The 15844-nt window shown below is 40.0% G+C and overlaps 2 protein-coding genes across 6 annotated transcripts; one reads left to right on the forward strand and one right to left on the reverse strand.

Annotated features, from left to right (window-relative positions):
- Positions 1 to 4805: 4805 nt before the first annotated feature.
- LOC117219834 (D-altritol 5-dehydrogenase) lies at positions 4806 to 15833 on the forward strand. 3 transcript variants are annotated; one of them, XM_076522368.1, is made up of 5 exons: positions 4806 to 4987; positions 8323 to 8580; positions 10010 to 10247; positions 10892 to 11070; positions 15694 to 15833. In XM_076522368.1, exons 1-5 carry the CDS (start codon positions 4850 to 4852, stop codon positions 15742 to 15744), a joined length of 864 nt encoding a protein of 287 aa, XP_076378483.1. In that variant the 5' UTR covers positions 4806 to 4849; the 3' UTR covers positions 15745 to 15833. The 3 variants fall into 3 exon arrangements, with proteins under 3 accessions (XP_076378483.1, XP_076378484.1, XP_033325202.2); XM_076522369.1 differs by lacking the exon at positions 15694 to 15833 and adding an exon at positions 13454 to 13710; XM_033469311.2 differs by lacking the exon at positions 15694 to 15833 and adding an exon at positions 11203 to 11442 and having other exon boundaries at positions 4807 to 4987.
- Positions 11534 to 15605, reverse strand: Lac (septate junction protein lachesin). 3 transcript variants are annotated; one of them, XM_033469308.2, is made up of 6 exons: positions 14596 to 15596; positions 14095 to 14336; positions 13742 to 13998; positions 13269 to 13672; positions 12859 to 12976; positions 11534 to 12746 (listed from the first exon to the last, which is right to left on the reverse strand). In XM_033469308.2, the coding sequence occupies exons 1-6, from the start codon at positions 14654 to 14656 to the stop codon at positions 12725 to 12727; spliced, it is 1104 nt and encodes a 367-aa protein (XP_033325199.2). In that variant the 5' UTR covers positions 14657 to 15596; the 3' UTR covers positions 11534 to 12724. The 3 variants fall into 3 exon arrangements, with proteins under 3 accessions (XP_033325199.2, XP_033325201.2, XP_076378482.1); XM_033469310.2 differs by having other exon boundaries at positions 14611 to 15592; XM_076522367.1 differs by lacking the exon at positions 12859 to 12976 and having other exon boundaries at positions 14596 to 15605.
- Positions 15834 to 15844: the final 11 nt, after the last annotated feature.

The raw sequence follows: 15844 nt of genomic DNA on the forward strand, positions 1-15844 counted from the left end.
TCGCACCACCAGAGCTCGCACACGTTGTCCATTCCGACGTCACGTGGTCGATTTCATCTTTGCCTCGGAGGGTGGGTGGGGGAAGGGGTGGATCTGAAGCCGCGACAGATAGATAGGTGCAGGGAGGTCTAAGGGAGGTTGCATGAATCGGCGGTTCGGGAAGGGGTTGGTGTGCCGTTCTGGCCCGAACAGAGAGTATCGTTTCCACGATCCGATCGCGGGGTGGCAGGGGGGGGGCTGGTGTTGGCCCGGTGACCCAGTTTATCCCCGGGGGTTGAATGAACGGCACTGAACGCAATGACGTCATTCCCGACCTCATTTCCGGTTCCCGGTACAGCCAGCTATCCCGGCACCGTCCCGTTGACCCGAAATTTCTCGTGAATCGAAGGACGCTCGTTCATCCCGAGCCATTCTAGCAAGCCATGAATGAATTTTCCGCATACGCGCCGCAACGCCGCGAGAAAAAAATACCGTTTCCCCATTGGAAGAAGAAGCCCGCCGGGATATCACCTGGCCGCGCCGTGTGCCGTCTCCGATTACGCGAACCACCACGGTCGGGAATGCACTTTTTGTTCGGCCGGACAATAGCGATCGGAGCCGGTAATTAGCGATCGGCCCACGCCGACGCGATCCGGGGATCTTGCCGATGCGCGGGGGGGATGAATCGCGGCGCACTTGTCGGATCCTCTATTATTGGCTGCGATTTAACGATGCTCACGATGAACTTTCGGTCGGTCGCTCGTTCGGCCAGATAGTAATCCTTAAATTGATACCGGGGCAGGTCAGAGTTCACGTCCACGCGACGTTAACTAATAACGTTGTTCTTGATAATCCGATTCAGTTCGTTTTTCTTTTTCTTTTTTTTTTCGTTTCGGGCGGAAAGAACATATCTAAATTGATGTAAGAAGCACCCATGACGAAAGAGGCAACCGTGTTAACGTTTTCTCCTCTTTTTTTTTCATCTCGTGAACAGTCTACCGAAGATATATCGCTACATTTCGAACGTTAAATACACTCTTGCTTCGGTTATCGGTGTTGGAAAATTTCGGATAAACCGAAGCTGCGTCGATTCTTATCCGATTATTATCACGTTTAATTAGGTCTCGCGTTTCTCAGGGTTTTAGCGTTGTTTGATTATCCGTGCATCGACGACGGCTCGATTGATTCGAATAATCGAATACGTTCTGCGATAAATAGATTTTTTAATATGAACAGGATCATATGCAGCGACCTCGACCGTCCGACATTTGTATCCTTAAATATCAACGTTTATATTTACCATTCTACCACTTGGAATGGATACAATTGAATAATATCCTTCAGTACACACGACCGCATACGTGCGCTCTGCCACATTAAAGGCTTCGTTATGTCACGTTCTGATTGGACAACCGGTGTACCCAGTGTCGACGAAATTAGAAAGAAGTTTTTGCTAATTTCGGTATACATAACATGGTGTCCCAAAATTATGCTACTTTCGGGAAATGAGGAATTCCTGAGGTGATTTGAAGCAACTTTTTCCTCAGCGAAAATGCAATCCGTGGCTTCGTTTGCGAGTTATTAGCGAAAAACAGTGACCAATGAGAGGCGAGCTCGTCAGGCGCTAGGCGGCCGAGCCAATCAGCGGAACTGGGCGGCGAGGTTCCTTTTTTAGCATTTTTTTTTCTCTATGGTGGATCTTTTGGAAGAACAGACGCATTTTTATAGTCCAATCCAGGAGGTTAAATCAGGTTAAATGATTGGTGCTCCCGTTTTGTGTTTTTTTCGGGAAATGAATTCTACTAGTCTCAGTAACTGGTCTAAAATTTTGCTATCGACCTAAGTGGACCAGTTACTGAGACTAGTGGGATCGATTTCCAGACATATCCCAAAAATCCGGAAAATGAATTCTACTAGTCTCAGTAACTGGTCCAAAATTTTGCTATTCACCTAGAAGGACCAGTTACTGAGACTAGTAGGATGGATTTCCAGACATATCCCAAAAATCCGGAAAATGAATCCTACTAGTCACAGTAACTGGTCCAAAATTTTGCTGTTCACCTAGGGGGACCAGTTACTGAGACTAGTAGGATGGATTTCCAGACATATCCCAAAAATCCGGAAAATGAATTCTACTAGTCTCAGTAACTGGTCCAAAATTTTGTTGTCCACCTAGAGGGACCAGTTACTGAGACTAGTAGGATGGATTTCCGGACATATCCCAAAAATCCGAAGAATGAATCCTACTAGTCACAGTAACTGGTCCACTTAGGTGGATAGCAAAATTTTAGACCAGTTACTGAGACTAGTAGAATTCATTTCCCGAAAAAATGAAACTGACATCATAGATCCCTTTCTTTCGGGAAATTTGATTGTGCCCCACCTCTGGTCAGTGTTTTTCGCTAATAACTCGCGAACGGTGCCTCGGAGAACATTTCTGTAAAGGAAAAAGTTACTTCAAATAACCTCAGCAATCTCCTCGTACTGGACGTTAACATGATTACGGTGCACCCAGTTGTACATCGTTCCACGATCTCGTTGACAAACTGCGTTACGTCGCGCAGCTTTCTTTTTCGCGTCGAACAATGCGGGGAACAAGCCGTGCTAGATATCGCGCAGAATTTAGCGGTGACCGGGACAGGTAGAATTACAACCCGGGCGTAGTCGAAAAGCTCCAGAGTTATTTGTCACGGGTATCGGTTGCAGCTCGCGTCTCGTGGATTCGGCACGGTTCATCCGATCTCGTAAATTCTCGGTCCACGTTTCTCGTTTCCGAAAATTCGTTTTCCGAGAAACACAACGGCCACCGTGACGGACGGACAACCGTTCGCCGGACCAGAGAAGGAAGCTTTTTTCGCCGGGTTTGCGCGCCAGTGATTTGTGGAGATCGGTGTGTATACCTGAGATGACACCCGAACCACTTCGGGAATAAAAGACGGTCCAGCAGGTATGCGAACGATTCATGGTGTACATTTCACTGGACAATCGGGTTCGTTAACGGTCGAAGCCACGGAAAGACTGTCTCGGGACCCTTCAATGGTTATGTCATGCATACATACACACATACACACCGAGTCAGGGGCGCAGTGATCTTCTGGAGCCGCGTTTAAACTTTTTTCCGGACGACCGGTCGTCCGAAAAATTATATAGGATCGAAGCGATTTATTCAATTTTTCGACGGTGGACATTTTTGATCGGCGGATTCTGGATCTTTAAAATACAAATTGTAAGAGGCGGTACAGTTAGTTGAAAAATGCATTCTTACTTCGACGATCTTAATAAGTTGATTCCATGAAATCTTCGCACTCAATTTCCGTTTACAGATTTTTTAATGACTCCATTAAACCATGTACAATAAGGATTTGGAAACTAACGATAATTAATGTCGTACATGTTTGCACGTAACATTGCACTGTATTTGCTAAAGAAATGATCCGGTTTCAAGCAGTAATAGATAAATACCTCGTTCAGATCATAATTAATCCTTCCGTTCGGTTCTCTCGTTAACGGACATTTTTATACATATTTTTCACTCGCCGATGTTGGGCTTGTCTGTGCGAGAGGATCCGTTCAATCTCACCGGGACGACTGTAAATCTTTCGCTGGAAAGTGATCCTCGAGGACAAAGGGCATCCCATTACAATGCAAACCTTCTATCGGGGGCGTCACTTTGAAAGTGAGACCCTTCAGAATGATGAGTTCCGACGGCTCTGCGCCGCCTTTCCTCTCCGAGTCCATTTCTCACTTGGAAGTTTTTTTTATTTCCCGAACCGGGTGGAGTTATGGTCAACGGGTGTTTGGATAGGAAAGTATCTTCCAGTCTGCTCAACGTTACCAAGTACAGTAAATTTTCGAAATGGACCATTTTGAAAGAGCGGATACGATTATTCGGAGCTTGCGAATATATTTATATATATAGTTATATTGTATATGAATAAGCAAATTACTTTTCGCCCAATTATAATCAATATTAACGTTAATCAGAAATTTTCCCGATCTGCGTGAAAAGAATTCGGAAAAGTATGATCATTCCATAAACAGGAAGACCCTTGACCCGTGAATCGTGCATGCAAATGTTCGAAATGATCGCAGCACTATTCATTGAACAATTTGATATTCCGCAAGTCTCCTTCCAACTGAAACTTCTACTTCCAAGAACTTCTCTTTATCTGTTCTTATCAGACCGTACAATGTTTGAACGCGTTTCGTTTCGAAATCGTTCTACGGTTAATTTTTTTTTAAAAGTAGAATCTGCTAAAAATTACATAACTCTCTCGATTATTATAAACAATACCCAATAAACACGAAAATAAACGAGTACGTTGGAGAAGACTGACAAGACTGACTCGTTGATTAGAAAATTTTCCACTAAAAATACAAGAAAACTTGCACTTCGGTGAAATAATATAAACAAATATGTCGCATATTTACGAACGTTTATAAATTTATTTGGAAATTTGTGTATGCTTTTTGCGTAATTGTAGCAAACAACGGTGGCGTTTCGTTGTCAAGTGTCAAAAAAAAAAAAAAAAGAAGAAACGAACGAAATAATTTTGGCGACTCGAGTGTCGCGTCGGTCAAAAAGAAACGATTTATTAAACAGAAGCGTGTGTCCGATGAGGCAACCACTGGCAACGCCATCTCTCACATCGAATCAATGTTTTTGTGTGAAATCCGGTTTCACGGACGCTGATTATGTTTGCTCCCCGATGTTGGCTCCGACGGTGCGCGGGCGAACCATTCGGCGATTAGTGTCTCGGCACACGGCCCCAATAAGTATGTATTCGAAATGTCGTAACAGGGATATAAATGTTAGACAGAGTCGCCCGTGAGCGTTAGTAGAACTGTTTACTGTCGTACGAGCAACACGATGGAGTATTTGAGCTTCGATGTGACGAACAAGACGCTCTCGTTGAAGAGAGCCGAGGTTCCAACACCGAAACCGAATGAAGTTTGTGTTAGAGTAGCGTTCGCCGGCGTCTGTGGGACCGATCTTCACATTCTAGAAGTGCGTCAAGTATAAATCAATCAATCAATCAGTAATCAATCAATCAGTCAATCAATCGATCGATCGATCGATCGATCGAATGTTTCTTGAAAAATAGAGGCAAGCTCGAAGAAACGTTTGTTCCAAGAAATTCAAATGCATGTTTGTTCGGTCACAAAAATTGAGATCAACGTTTCCTTAAAAATTAAAATCAAAAATGCACGTTCATTCCGAGAGATTCGAATGCATGTTTATTCGAATAAAAATCGAAATCAATGTTTCCTTAAAAGTTAAAATCAAAATGCACGTTCATATCGTGAGATTCAAATACACGTTTGTCGTTCGAACAGAATTGAAATGAATGTTTCCTAAAAACAGAAAAAAAAACAACAAAAAAACGCGCGATCATTCGGAGAAATTTCAATGCATGTTTATTCAAGCAAATGCAAATGAATGTTTTTCCATTTTCAAATTTAAATAAATGTTTATTCCACGAAATTCGTACACACGCGATTGTTCCGAGGGATTCGAATAGATCGAATCAATTTTATTTCATTGCAGAATATATTATACATGGTTGGACGAAATTAAAGTATAATAACGAACGATATTCATTTTACAATTCTCTTCAGATTATTATATAAGATTATTATTATTATATATTAAATTCTTCGATTCTCGCGCATTGATTTACATTCGGTTCGATGCAACATACATATATATTTATATTCATACGGTGTATTATTTATATTTATAAGGCACATTTAAACTTATCGTACGCGATAGCAATATTTTGTTGATCGTAATAGGGGCTCGTCCGAAACGTACACGGTGCTCCGATAAATCTCGTTGATTAGTTCGCGAGTTGGTTGCGCTACAGGCGACAAGATTCATTGTGAACATAGTGCTGCAATAATTCTGCCCGCTTTTAACTAGTCGGTGCATAGCTCTCGTGGCAAGAATTATTCGAGCTGCGTGTGCACGCAATTATTCTTGTCGGGTTCGTTCGATATGTATATCGATCAGATACAAGCGGTAAGAATCGTTGCGTATCCCGGAGTCGCTGTGATTCATCGTGTGTGCACAGGGTTGCGATGATGTTCGATCATATTTCTTTTTTCTACCGTGCACCGCGTAATCCGCCCGGTCGGAATTATTGGAGCATCGTGCGTGTTCGCTACTCGCTGAAATAATTCATACACCGATCGGACCATTCACCGTTCATTAATAAGCGATGCGATGATTTATTCGATCTAGACGCAACGATTCTAGTCGGCTGATCGATACATCGATCGAGCAAGCCGAATTTACTGTGCACACGTTGTTGCAATAATATTTATCGGTTTCTGCTAGATTTACACGGCGAAAACGACACCGTAATTACCGATTTTTACGGTTAAATTGACGATTTTTAGAGATTTTCGGTTGTCGAGAAATTTTGAAACGGAAGCGTTTTCAAATTCGAACATTTGTTTTCCCCTAACCGCGAAGGTTACGTGAAAGTTACATGGAACGTTCGTTACATGGAAGGCTTCTGTAAATACTTTTGAACGCAGCGATGTACTTTTATAGAACATTATGGACGCTTGAATACATTTGAATAATATTTGGAAAGAACGAATTTAAATTAAACGAATTTATTAGTGCGTTAAATTCTACTTATCATTTTTTCAACAGTATTTAAACAGATTCAAGTGTTTTTCAGACACCAGCTAAAAATAAAATATTTCATGGTTTATGATGATTGATGGTTTATCCGAAATTATTTAGCAATTAATTTTCTGCAAATCGTCGTACCGGTTAGGGGGTGAAAAACTGAAAACGGTGCAGTAAACTTTTTGGAATTCGCATTCAGCATCGAATCGATTGACCAGCAGCGTTATTGAGACATCATGCACGCTCTGCAGATAAATTACGTAATTCACGCTGCTCTGATCATATATTGTTCAGCATCATGCGACAAGAACGATTAGCGTGTTCGCGGTTAGAGAATCGCTATTTCCGGGTGGCCTATATTTTGATCGGATATCTGGAAAAAGAAAGAATTCACGGATCAAATGATTTGTACATAATTCTTCAGGCCATATGTTGCCCAGCTGTCAGCGATAAGAATTGAGGGGAGTACCGACTACTATTGCTTAGGTAGCATTAATTGTCAAATAAAGCGACAGCTGTAAATTATATGGTTACTATCACGTGCATTGGTAAATACGGCAAATTCTCCCTAATTGACGCTCGGCTTGGAAACGAAAATGGACAATTTGGGGAGTGGCGGCACGATTATTCGAGCCTTGCGGTTCATTTTTATAGTCGTTGGCTATAATATAATATTATATAATAATTATATTATAATATAATAAAAATTATATAATATTATATAATAATTATATTATAATATAATAAAAATTATATAATATTATATAATAATTATATTATAATATAATAACAATTATATAATATTATATTATATTATAATTACATTATACAACATAATTTATAGTTGTTAACTATAAAAACAGGCCGCAAATATACATATACATATAATAATCGTATCTCCTTTTCCCAAATCGTCAATTTCGTTTCCAAGCTGAGCGTCAATTAGGGAGAATTTACAATACACAGTAAATAAAACTGTTCTTTTTCTCTGCCTTCGTTCTCGCGACAGGGAAAAAAAGTGAAACCCACCCCATCGTGCATACGGGATAACATAATTTGAAAATCGCATTCGCAGCTTCCTTTTTTTGGTCAATCGGACGCTTCGTGTTCGACGTTTCTGCAACAGTATCCCGGCCATTGTGACAGATTTAATTGGTCCGATTTGCAGTTGCTCAAACAAGCGCACCGGTCGCACCGTTCAATTTGCATATTTAAAATTTCGTTGGAACCAAAATGCAGACACGGTCACGGTTCCACACACGCACGGGACAAATATAATTCTCCCGTTTAAATGCTTCCCGAAGGAAATTTTTGCTACACCGATGTGTCACGTGACCTTTAATCGCCGTGCACCGATTACGTTTCGTGTCCAAAGCGGCGGGAATGTCGCGTAATTTCTTAACACATAAAAGTGTCCTCGGAGATAGAGATTACGGTTGAGCGAAACAACGTTCGCGTTGATAAATATTCACCGAACACGGCATCCAGCTTATTGATCGCCCGATGCTGTGCGTGCGATCCAGTTATACTAATTAGAATGTTATTACGACCGGGGACCATTATCGGTCCGGGAAAACGGTTTCCTTGCAACAATTATTTCTATTATAATATATATACATACATATATGTGTACATACATAATTCGCAAGTGTAAATCGTGTGTAACTGTACTAATTACAAATGCATTATTTTCTTTCCAGGGAGCGTTTCCTTGCAAGAAAGAAGGCTCGTTGACGCTCGGCCACGAATTTTCGGGCGTGATCCAGTCGGTCGGATCGGAGGTCAAAGCTTTCAAGGTTGGACAAAAAGTGGTGGTCGACCCGAACAACGGTTGCAACAAGTGCGAGTGTTGTCACAAAGGGACTTACCAATTCTGCAGCACCGGTGGCTTAAATAGCACCATAGGCATTTACAAAGATGGCGGATGGGCCACTCACGCCCTCGTGCCCGACACACAGGTGTGTTCGAATAATTTGCAGGCCTTTTTATGATTAGCTTAGATTGGCATTACTTTCTCGAGCCGAAACGGTCCGTTACTGTTTTATAAAATATTATATATTTGATTCGATAGTATCGTAATTATAATAGTATAATAGCGTTAAATACATTAAAGTTATTAATATATATTAAATATACTAAAATGATTAAAATATATTAAGTATATCAAAATTATTAAAATATATTAAGTACATCAAAATGATTAAAAAAAATATATATATAAAGTACATCAAAGTTATTAAAATATATGCAGTTGCCCAAGAAAATTCATGTCATCTATTGAGGGATTTATAAAATAGCAGATGAAATTTCACGCAATTATTAAGTCGTACCGGGCCTTTAATTTATTACATCACAGTGATCGAATTAATGAGAGATAATAATATCGGTTTTTATCGATTAATAGTAAACATTGAGTTCGGCAAGGGGATAAAATATTTTTGTACGATTTATCAGTGGTCGTTCTAAAAATGTGGAAGATATAATGTTTAAAAAAAAAGAAAGAAACACGACGCCAGCGAGAGATGTTATTGTATAACAGATATTTGCTATCGAAACCGTGTTACATTCTATGGAAATTTTATTTGCTCCGTGCTTCGTATGGGTCGCTCCGACTCTTTAGCCATTAATCTTTCTTACATGGCCGATAGCGAAACCCATTAAGAATATGAATCGTCGAAATGATAAATTGCTCAGCCCGTATACAATTTGAACAATGACGCGTCACTCTGCGCGTATCATTCGTGCTTTCTGCTAATTATTGATAAACGCGGAGCCGTTTATTATTAACAATCCCTTCGCACGGAGCTTCGTTTCAACGAGTTCTTTATCGTGCACCGCCGTCAAATGCTAATGAATAATCCTCGACTTTTCACAAGATAATGCAACATATACGCGCGTTCGTACGGTTAAACGTTGAAATATCACAGCATCTTGTTGCCAGGCCAGCGATATTGGGTAATACAGTCGAGCAAGAACAAGATAATAAGTTCACGCGGCGGAAAGGTCGCGATCAACATCCGAACAGTGTTCCGTATAGTCTCGTTTAAAAATACGTTGCAAAAAAAAGCTATTCGCGTCACGTCGCGAATAGTTTCGCTGTCCAACGAACGGCCCTGCGAACTCCGGCTTAGCGTAGTTCGTTTTAATTTCGTCCGATGGACGGGATAAGCCGAGCCCTTATACCGTAGGTCATCTGAATTCCGTGGAACCCGTGTTCCCGTTTATTTTTAAGCGCCGCGTTTCGTTTCGTTTCGGCTCGGTCGCACGAATCTACAGAAAACAAATGGTCACACAACGCGACGATTTCGATCTGCGACGAAGTCGGAATTTAAGTGTGCCATTTTGTTCAACGCGGTTGTTTCACGGATAAATAAATATCCGTTGCAGGTCTACGCGGTGCCCGATGACGTCGAGCTGCACAAAGCCGCCCTCACCGAGCCCCTCTCTTGCTTGGCCCACGGATGGGACAAGATTAACCCAGTCAACGTCGGTCTTAATGTGCTCGTAATTGGCGCTGGAATAATTGGCCTTTTGTGGACCTGCCTGTTACATTTACGCGGCCTCAGGAAAACCGTAACGGTCAGCGAACCTCACGAGAAACGGCGCAGCATGGTGTCCAAACTCGGTAATAACTCGACACTGGGCTCGATCCCTATGGTCAACGAAACCATGATTCGTGGATGTTAGGGTCGATATCAGAATTTTTACTAATCAGACAAAGTATAATTGAGCCGTTTATTTTGAAAGTGGCATAAGTCACTTTGTTTTTAAGTCGATATATTTAAGGGTTTGCGTTTTGACACGTTTAAAAATATGGACGCTAACTTTCGAGAAGATTTGCTTGTATTCGTTATCTCAGGATACTGATATTTTTCTCAGTACAAATAATTTCGTATAAACATTAAAAAATCACCACTTTTCATTACGGTAAAGTGACTTATGCCACTTTCAAAATAAACGGCTCAATTATTGAGACAGTCGGAGAAGATTTGCGCTTGCTTGAGAATATAACAAGATGACAAGACGGTTGAAATTGTTTAAGAATCCATAAAAGAATGTAAATTAGAAGATACAATATGGAGATTATTTTACTATAATATCCACGACTTCAAATTGGAACGTTGACATTTTTAATGAAATAATTCACGATGCATTATCGACTCTAGTATTTAAAATCGGTTCTTGAAAAATACTTTGTCGAAATAATGGACAGTGTCTTGCATTTCTTCGCAATGTGAACGATAATATTGCAAAATAAATGTTTCCCAGATTTGGATTTCGAAACGAAGACTCCGGATCAATTGAAGGAAGGGTACGATTTAATTGTCGACTGCAGTGGCTCGGGACCAGCTATGCAGGCATCCCTGCCGTTGTTGAGATCCGGCGGCCGTTTATGCGTCTTTGGCGTTGCCAGTCCTCAGACGAAGTTCACCATCGAGCCGTACCAGGTAAATCACTGATTCACGTTCATGTCATCGTTTTCCTGTGTAATTGAGTCACTATTGTATCGTCAGTAATCGTCCGCTACCGAAGCAGGGCTGCATTTATGTATATATGTCTGTTTCCTTTTTGTTTCCCAGATTTTCAAGAAAGAGTTAAGCATTATCGGGGTAAACATAAATCCTTTCACATTCCCGGAAGGTTTGGCTCTGCTGAGAGCGATGTCCGATAAATATCTTGATTTCAATAAGTTAGGTATTAAGGTATACGCTTTGTCTCAGTATCGCGAGGCTTTGCAAGCACTGAAAACTGGGGAGATCAGCAAAGCGGTGTTTAAGTTATAAGTAAACTATTCACGATTACGTCGAACGTTTATAATACCTTTTTGTTTTGTTTATTTGGCGAACCTTTACCACCTTATCCCCATCGATGCTCCAGAGACAGGCGCGAATGATAAAAAAAAACAGTCGATTTGACGCAATTCTCGTTTATTAAAATTCACATTAGTCTAGAAGTAAATATAAAATTGCAAACTCGTAAAAAGGTCATAAAAAATCTTACTTATTGAGATTCTACGGGGTGTCTGCCTTACGGTACTTGCGCATTCATCTGAAAGTGACAAGAAGTAAACGAAAGATCCCTGTTATGAGTATGCAGTCTATGCGCAGTAGTAACACACATATAAAATATCCTAGTCGCAATTGTATAAATAATTTCGTCTACAATATACAACCATTGGTCTAGTTCTAGAAAACGAATTACATGCTTTGCATATCATCACGGTCCAAGGTACTAACGTGTATAGTTAATATATCGTAATATCAGTATTTTTTTTTAAATATTTTTTAGTTAATATCATATTATCTTTTCGTGTTTGCCAAACATTACATAACAAGGCAGCTATAGAGTATCATATAGAATATTGCTACTTCGAGTTTTTGCATCATTAATAGAGGATTAACAAGATTTAAGTATTTAAAATTGTATTGCTGCACTTTTGAGCTCCTACCAGAGCTATCTGGAAGGTTGTATTGATACCACTAGTAACATTATTATCAATCACTTCCTTCGTGTCTATCAGTTGTACTGATACCCCGAGTGTTGAGAGACAGGCCGGGAGAATTTAGGGAATCGTACTTCATAACAAAACAATGTGCAAGTTAAGAGGCCAGCTTGGCCTGAAACTTTCACGCGGCACATCATCGTCGCTCTACTCACCGTTATCATTTACATCTTTAGATTCTCCTCAAGGACCACCCCTTAAACTTTCCCCACCCACTGCCAAACACCCTGTATAGACGAACTATATAATATACATATATATATATATCGAACTATTGATATGCAGTAATTTTATTTTATTTTCTTGTTCACTATGCATCACTATGTACTTCATCTGGAATGTTAGTTTGTACCTCGCCAACAACTCTTATATGGCTGGCCCCTAATATATATATATATATATATATACGCTAGTAATCAATTTTGGTTGTAAATAACTACAAAAATAATCATCTAAAAAGTGTTAAAAAACAAATCAGGCCCCTAATGTTATCGGTGATGTTTCTCTAGTATCTATTGAGAATGATGAGCCATAGTACTATTAGCAGCCATTCAGACAAGTGGCATCGACTTGCTGCTGCCCACCGTAGGCCCGAGTAGTTAATATTTGGCGTGGAGATTTCTGTAAATTACAACATTGCTCTGTAAACATAATACATCGTTCGAAGCATTTTACACAACACGTTTGCACACATAGTGTACACGGAGCTAAGAAAAGACATTTGGCAACGTACCTCATAACAACTGTAAGCATTAAAACTAAGACTATCAAAGGTCCTGAAGATAATGGTACTACTCCTGCCCCATAACGGGCTCGATCACAAGCTGGTGGACACACAGGGACAGTTGTTTCTGCGCAAAGAAACAAGGAAAACTCTAGAACATGCTAACTACCGAACTCAACATATGAATGCAATCAAATTAAATTCGCAAAATCAAATAGATCCTAATAAAAGCAAACAGATTATATAAACAAGTAAAATACGAAATTAACGTTTCCACATTATCGTGCACAAACAATATGTACATGTTTATCTACTCTACATTTTTCATATACCTAAGATTACAACGAGAAAGGATGATTTGGTATTTCATACATTCATATTTATGAATAATATATTCGCGTATGCATTGAAATACTTACCGAACAGATCAACCTTCGTTTCTGCAGTACCTAACTTATTAGCAGCTCTGCACACATACTCTCCGAATTGTCTCTTCTCAATGGTGATTACTCTAATCGTTGTATCGGTATATTGATCGGCCGTCGCAAAATGTGATATACTATAATGCTGATTGTTGGATAATTGCGTGTTGTCCTTGTACCAGGTGATTGCTGGTGGAGGATAGGCCTCTACGTGACATTCTAAGTCCATATCGTACTGTAAGGCTTGACCAAGACGTGGTCTAGGTGCTGTAATCACAGGTGCAAATTCAACTTCAACATTAATATTACGTCCAATTCCGCGTCCTACACCATTTTCTGCGACACAGTAGTAAGTTCCACGATCTTCTTTGCGAATGGAAGGAATCTTCAATGTGTTGCCACTGAAATATTATAATTATTAAAAAGAAGTTCATACGAATGTCTCGAATGATCAAAAGTGAGTTTCATACCGATAAATTGATCCACCAGTTGGTAAGATGGCATTATTTTCCCTACGCCATGAAATTCTGGGTGAAGGAAAGCCACCAGCATAACAATCTAGTTGCACAGGTTGCCCCTCGCTAACAACAACTGCTCTGGTTGAATTATCGCTTATAACGGGTGGTCTGCGGACTTGCAGTTCAACATTAGCAGTTACAAAAGTATTCGAAGATATTAAAACTTTACATTGATAAAAGCCTGCATCTGTCTCTTGTATGTCTTTCACCTGGAATATTTTAGACATTATTTTAACATTAGTGAAAACCTAAATTAAACGGATACATAATTATTGGACTTATAATCATATTTTCCACCAAGTTACCTGCAATATAAAGGTAGACGTTGCCTCGTCGTATCTGAGGGCAAATCTAGTGTCCCTGATAATTAAAGAACTACTATGCGAAAGTGGAAGCTGTTCATTGGCCATGTCCTTATTAATTTTTGTCCATATAACTGGATAATCTTGTGCATATTGAACGGAGCAACGAAATTCTACAGTTTCCCCAATATCTTTAATTTGTTCTTGAGAAATGTAAGATATTGTTGGTGTACGTTGACCCTTTACTGGAAAGATAATATATTTGCTTGGAAAAATTCTATTATCGCTAGACATAAAAAAAGAATATTTAACGAATATGAACTGCGATCTACTGGGCGTGCTTATATAAGTATCGCATCGTTCAATTGGCACATAGGAAAAGACACTACGAACATCTGATTACGTGAACGAGAAATCGGCATTGCGGCCACGTTTAATCAGAATACTGTCGATAGAATTAAGAATGCAGTATATTACGTACAAAACGAGTACGTGCAAACAAACCTTGTAGCTCTTTACCTGTTTGTAAAAGGACAAACACCAGAACTGTATAAACAGTCTTCATTATGACCACGCCCGAATAATCTTCACCTCTTTTTGTGCGAGCGTCTATATGTATCCACTTGTTGTCAAACAACGCAAGTGAATAGGAATCGAAAGGAAGTAATGCTCACAGGTGTCTGTTGACCGAAAATAAGTATGGCGAATGACGCTACATCTCTGGTCAAGCGAGACACTAAAACCTTTCGAAGTACTCGACGCCTATTAACGATCGCAATTCGTATGCGTTCCGTATAATATGCACCGTTATTTATTTAAATATTTTATACACGTACGTTTGTACTTTCACCTGTTAACATTCCGATCGAACAGCAGAAATAGTCGCGATTATGACTCGCTGGATTTCTTCAAATTTGTAATTTACTGTTACAGAAAAAACTGTTATTTTCAGCACGATCTTAGGAGAACTTCGTTTTTATAATCGGGCACCTTGCTGTGATTTATTGCAACTCGGTTCTTTCGGAACGCATTCATTGATCTCTGTAGCCGTTTAAAGAGTACACGATTATTATGCGACGTTTATAACATTTGAATATAGTTTACATAAGATTAACGAAGAATAATCGTTCTATTTCTCAATTTTCGTTCCACAATGAACGCTAAACCGTGGCTAAAATTGTGGCTAAAAATCGAGGCTAAAAAGCGAGAGCTCTAAAAATCCTCTCAAACCCATCACTACTGTTTTGTTCGCGATGGGTTCGACGCGCGCTCGTTTGATCAGAATGCTACCAGTTTGCTTTGAAAATAGAATGTACGATGGTTAAAAATAAAAAAAAAGGAACAAAACACAAAAACAGATAATATTCACAAAGAATATAAACGAAGTATAAAATAAAAACGAAACGATTCGATCGAATCGCGATACAATTCACTGTACATCGAATCGAGTACAAACGATAAAGCTGAATACAAGAAATGCCAGGCGTGTCTCGTTCGTGGCACGTTGCCTCTCGACTCATGACGAATAAATAACGTTATAATTCTTGCCAGAAATTGATCTGAGCCGTTGCACGAAACATGACCGTCGATATTGTTTCCTAGACGACGGAGCCCCGCGAAATGACAACAATCGCACTCCGCACAGCGGTATAGAAAACAATGGTACACCCAGTTTGCCTCGTACCAAGCAGTGCACCGAGACCTCGATCATTTCTACCCTTTGGACTCGTGCATCGGCGGTGACCAGTGGTGT

The sequence above is a fragment of the Megalopta genalis genome, chromosome 5 (assembly GCF_051020955.1).
Source record: "Megalopta genalis isolate 19385.01 chromosome 5, iyMegGena1_principal, whole genome shotgun sequence".
NCBI lineage: Eukaryota > Metazoa > Arthropoda > Insecta > Hymenoptera > Halictidae > Megalopta > Megalopta genalis.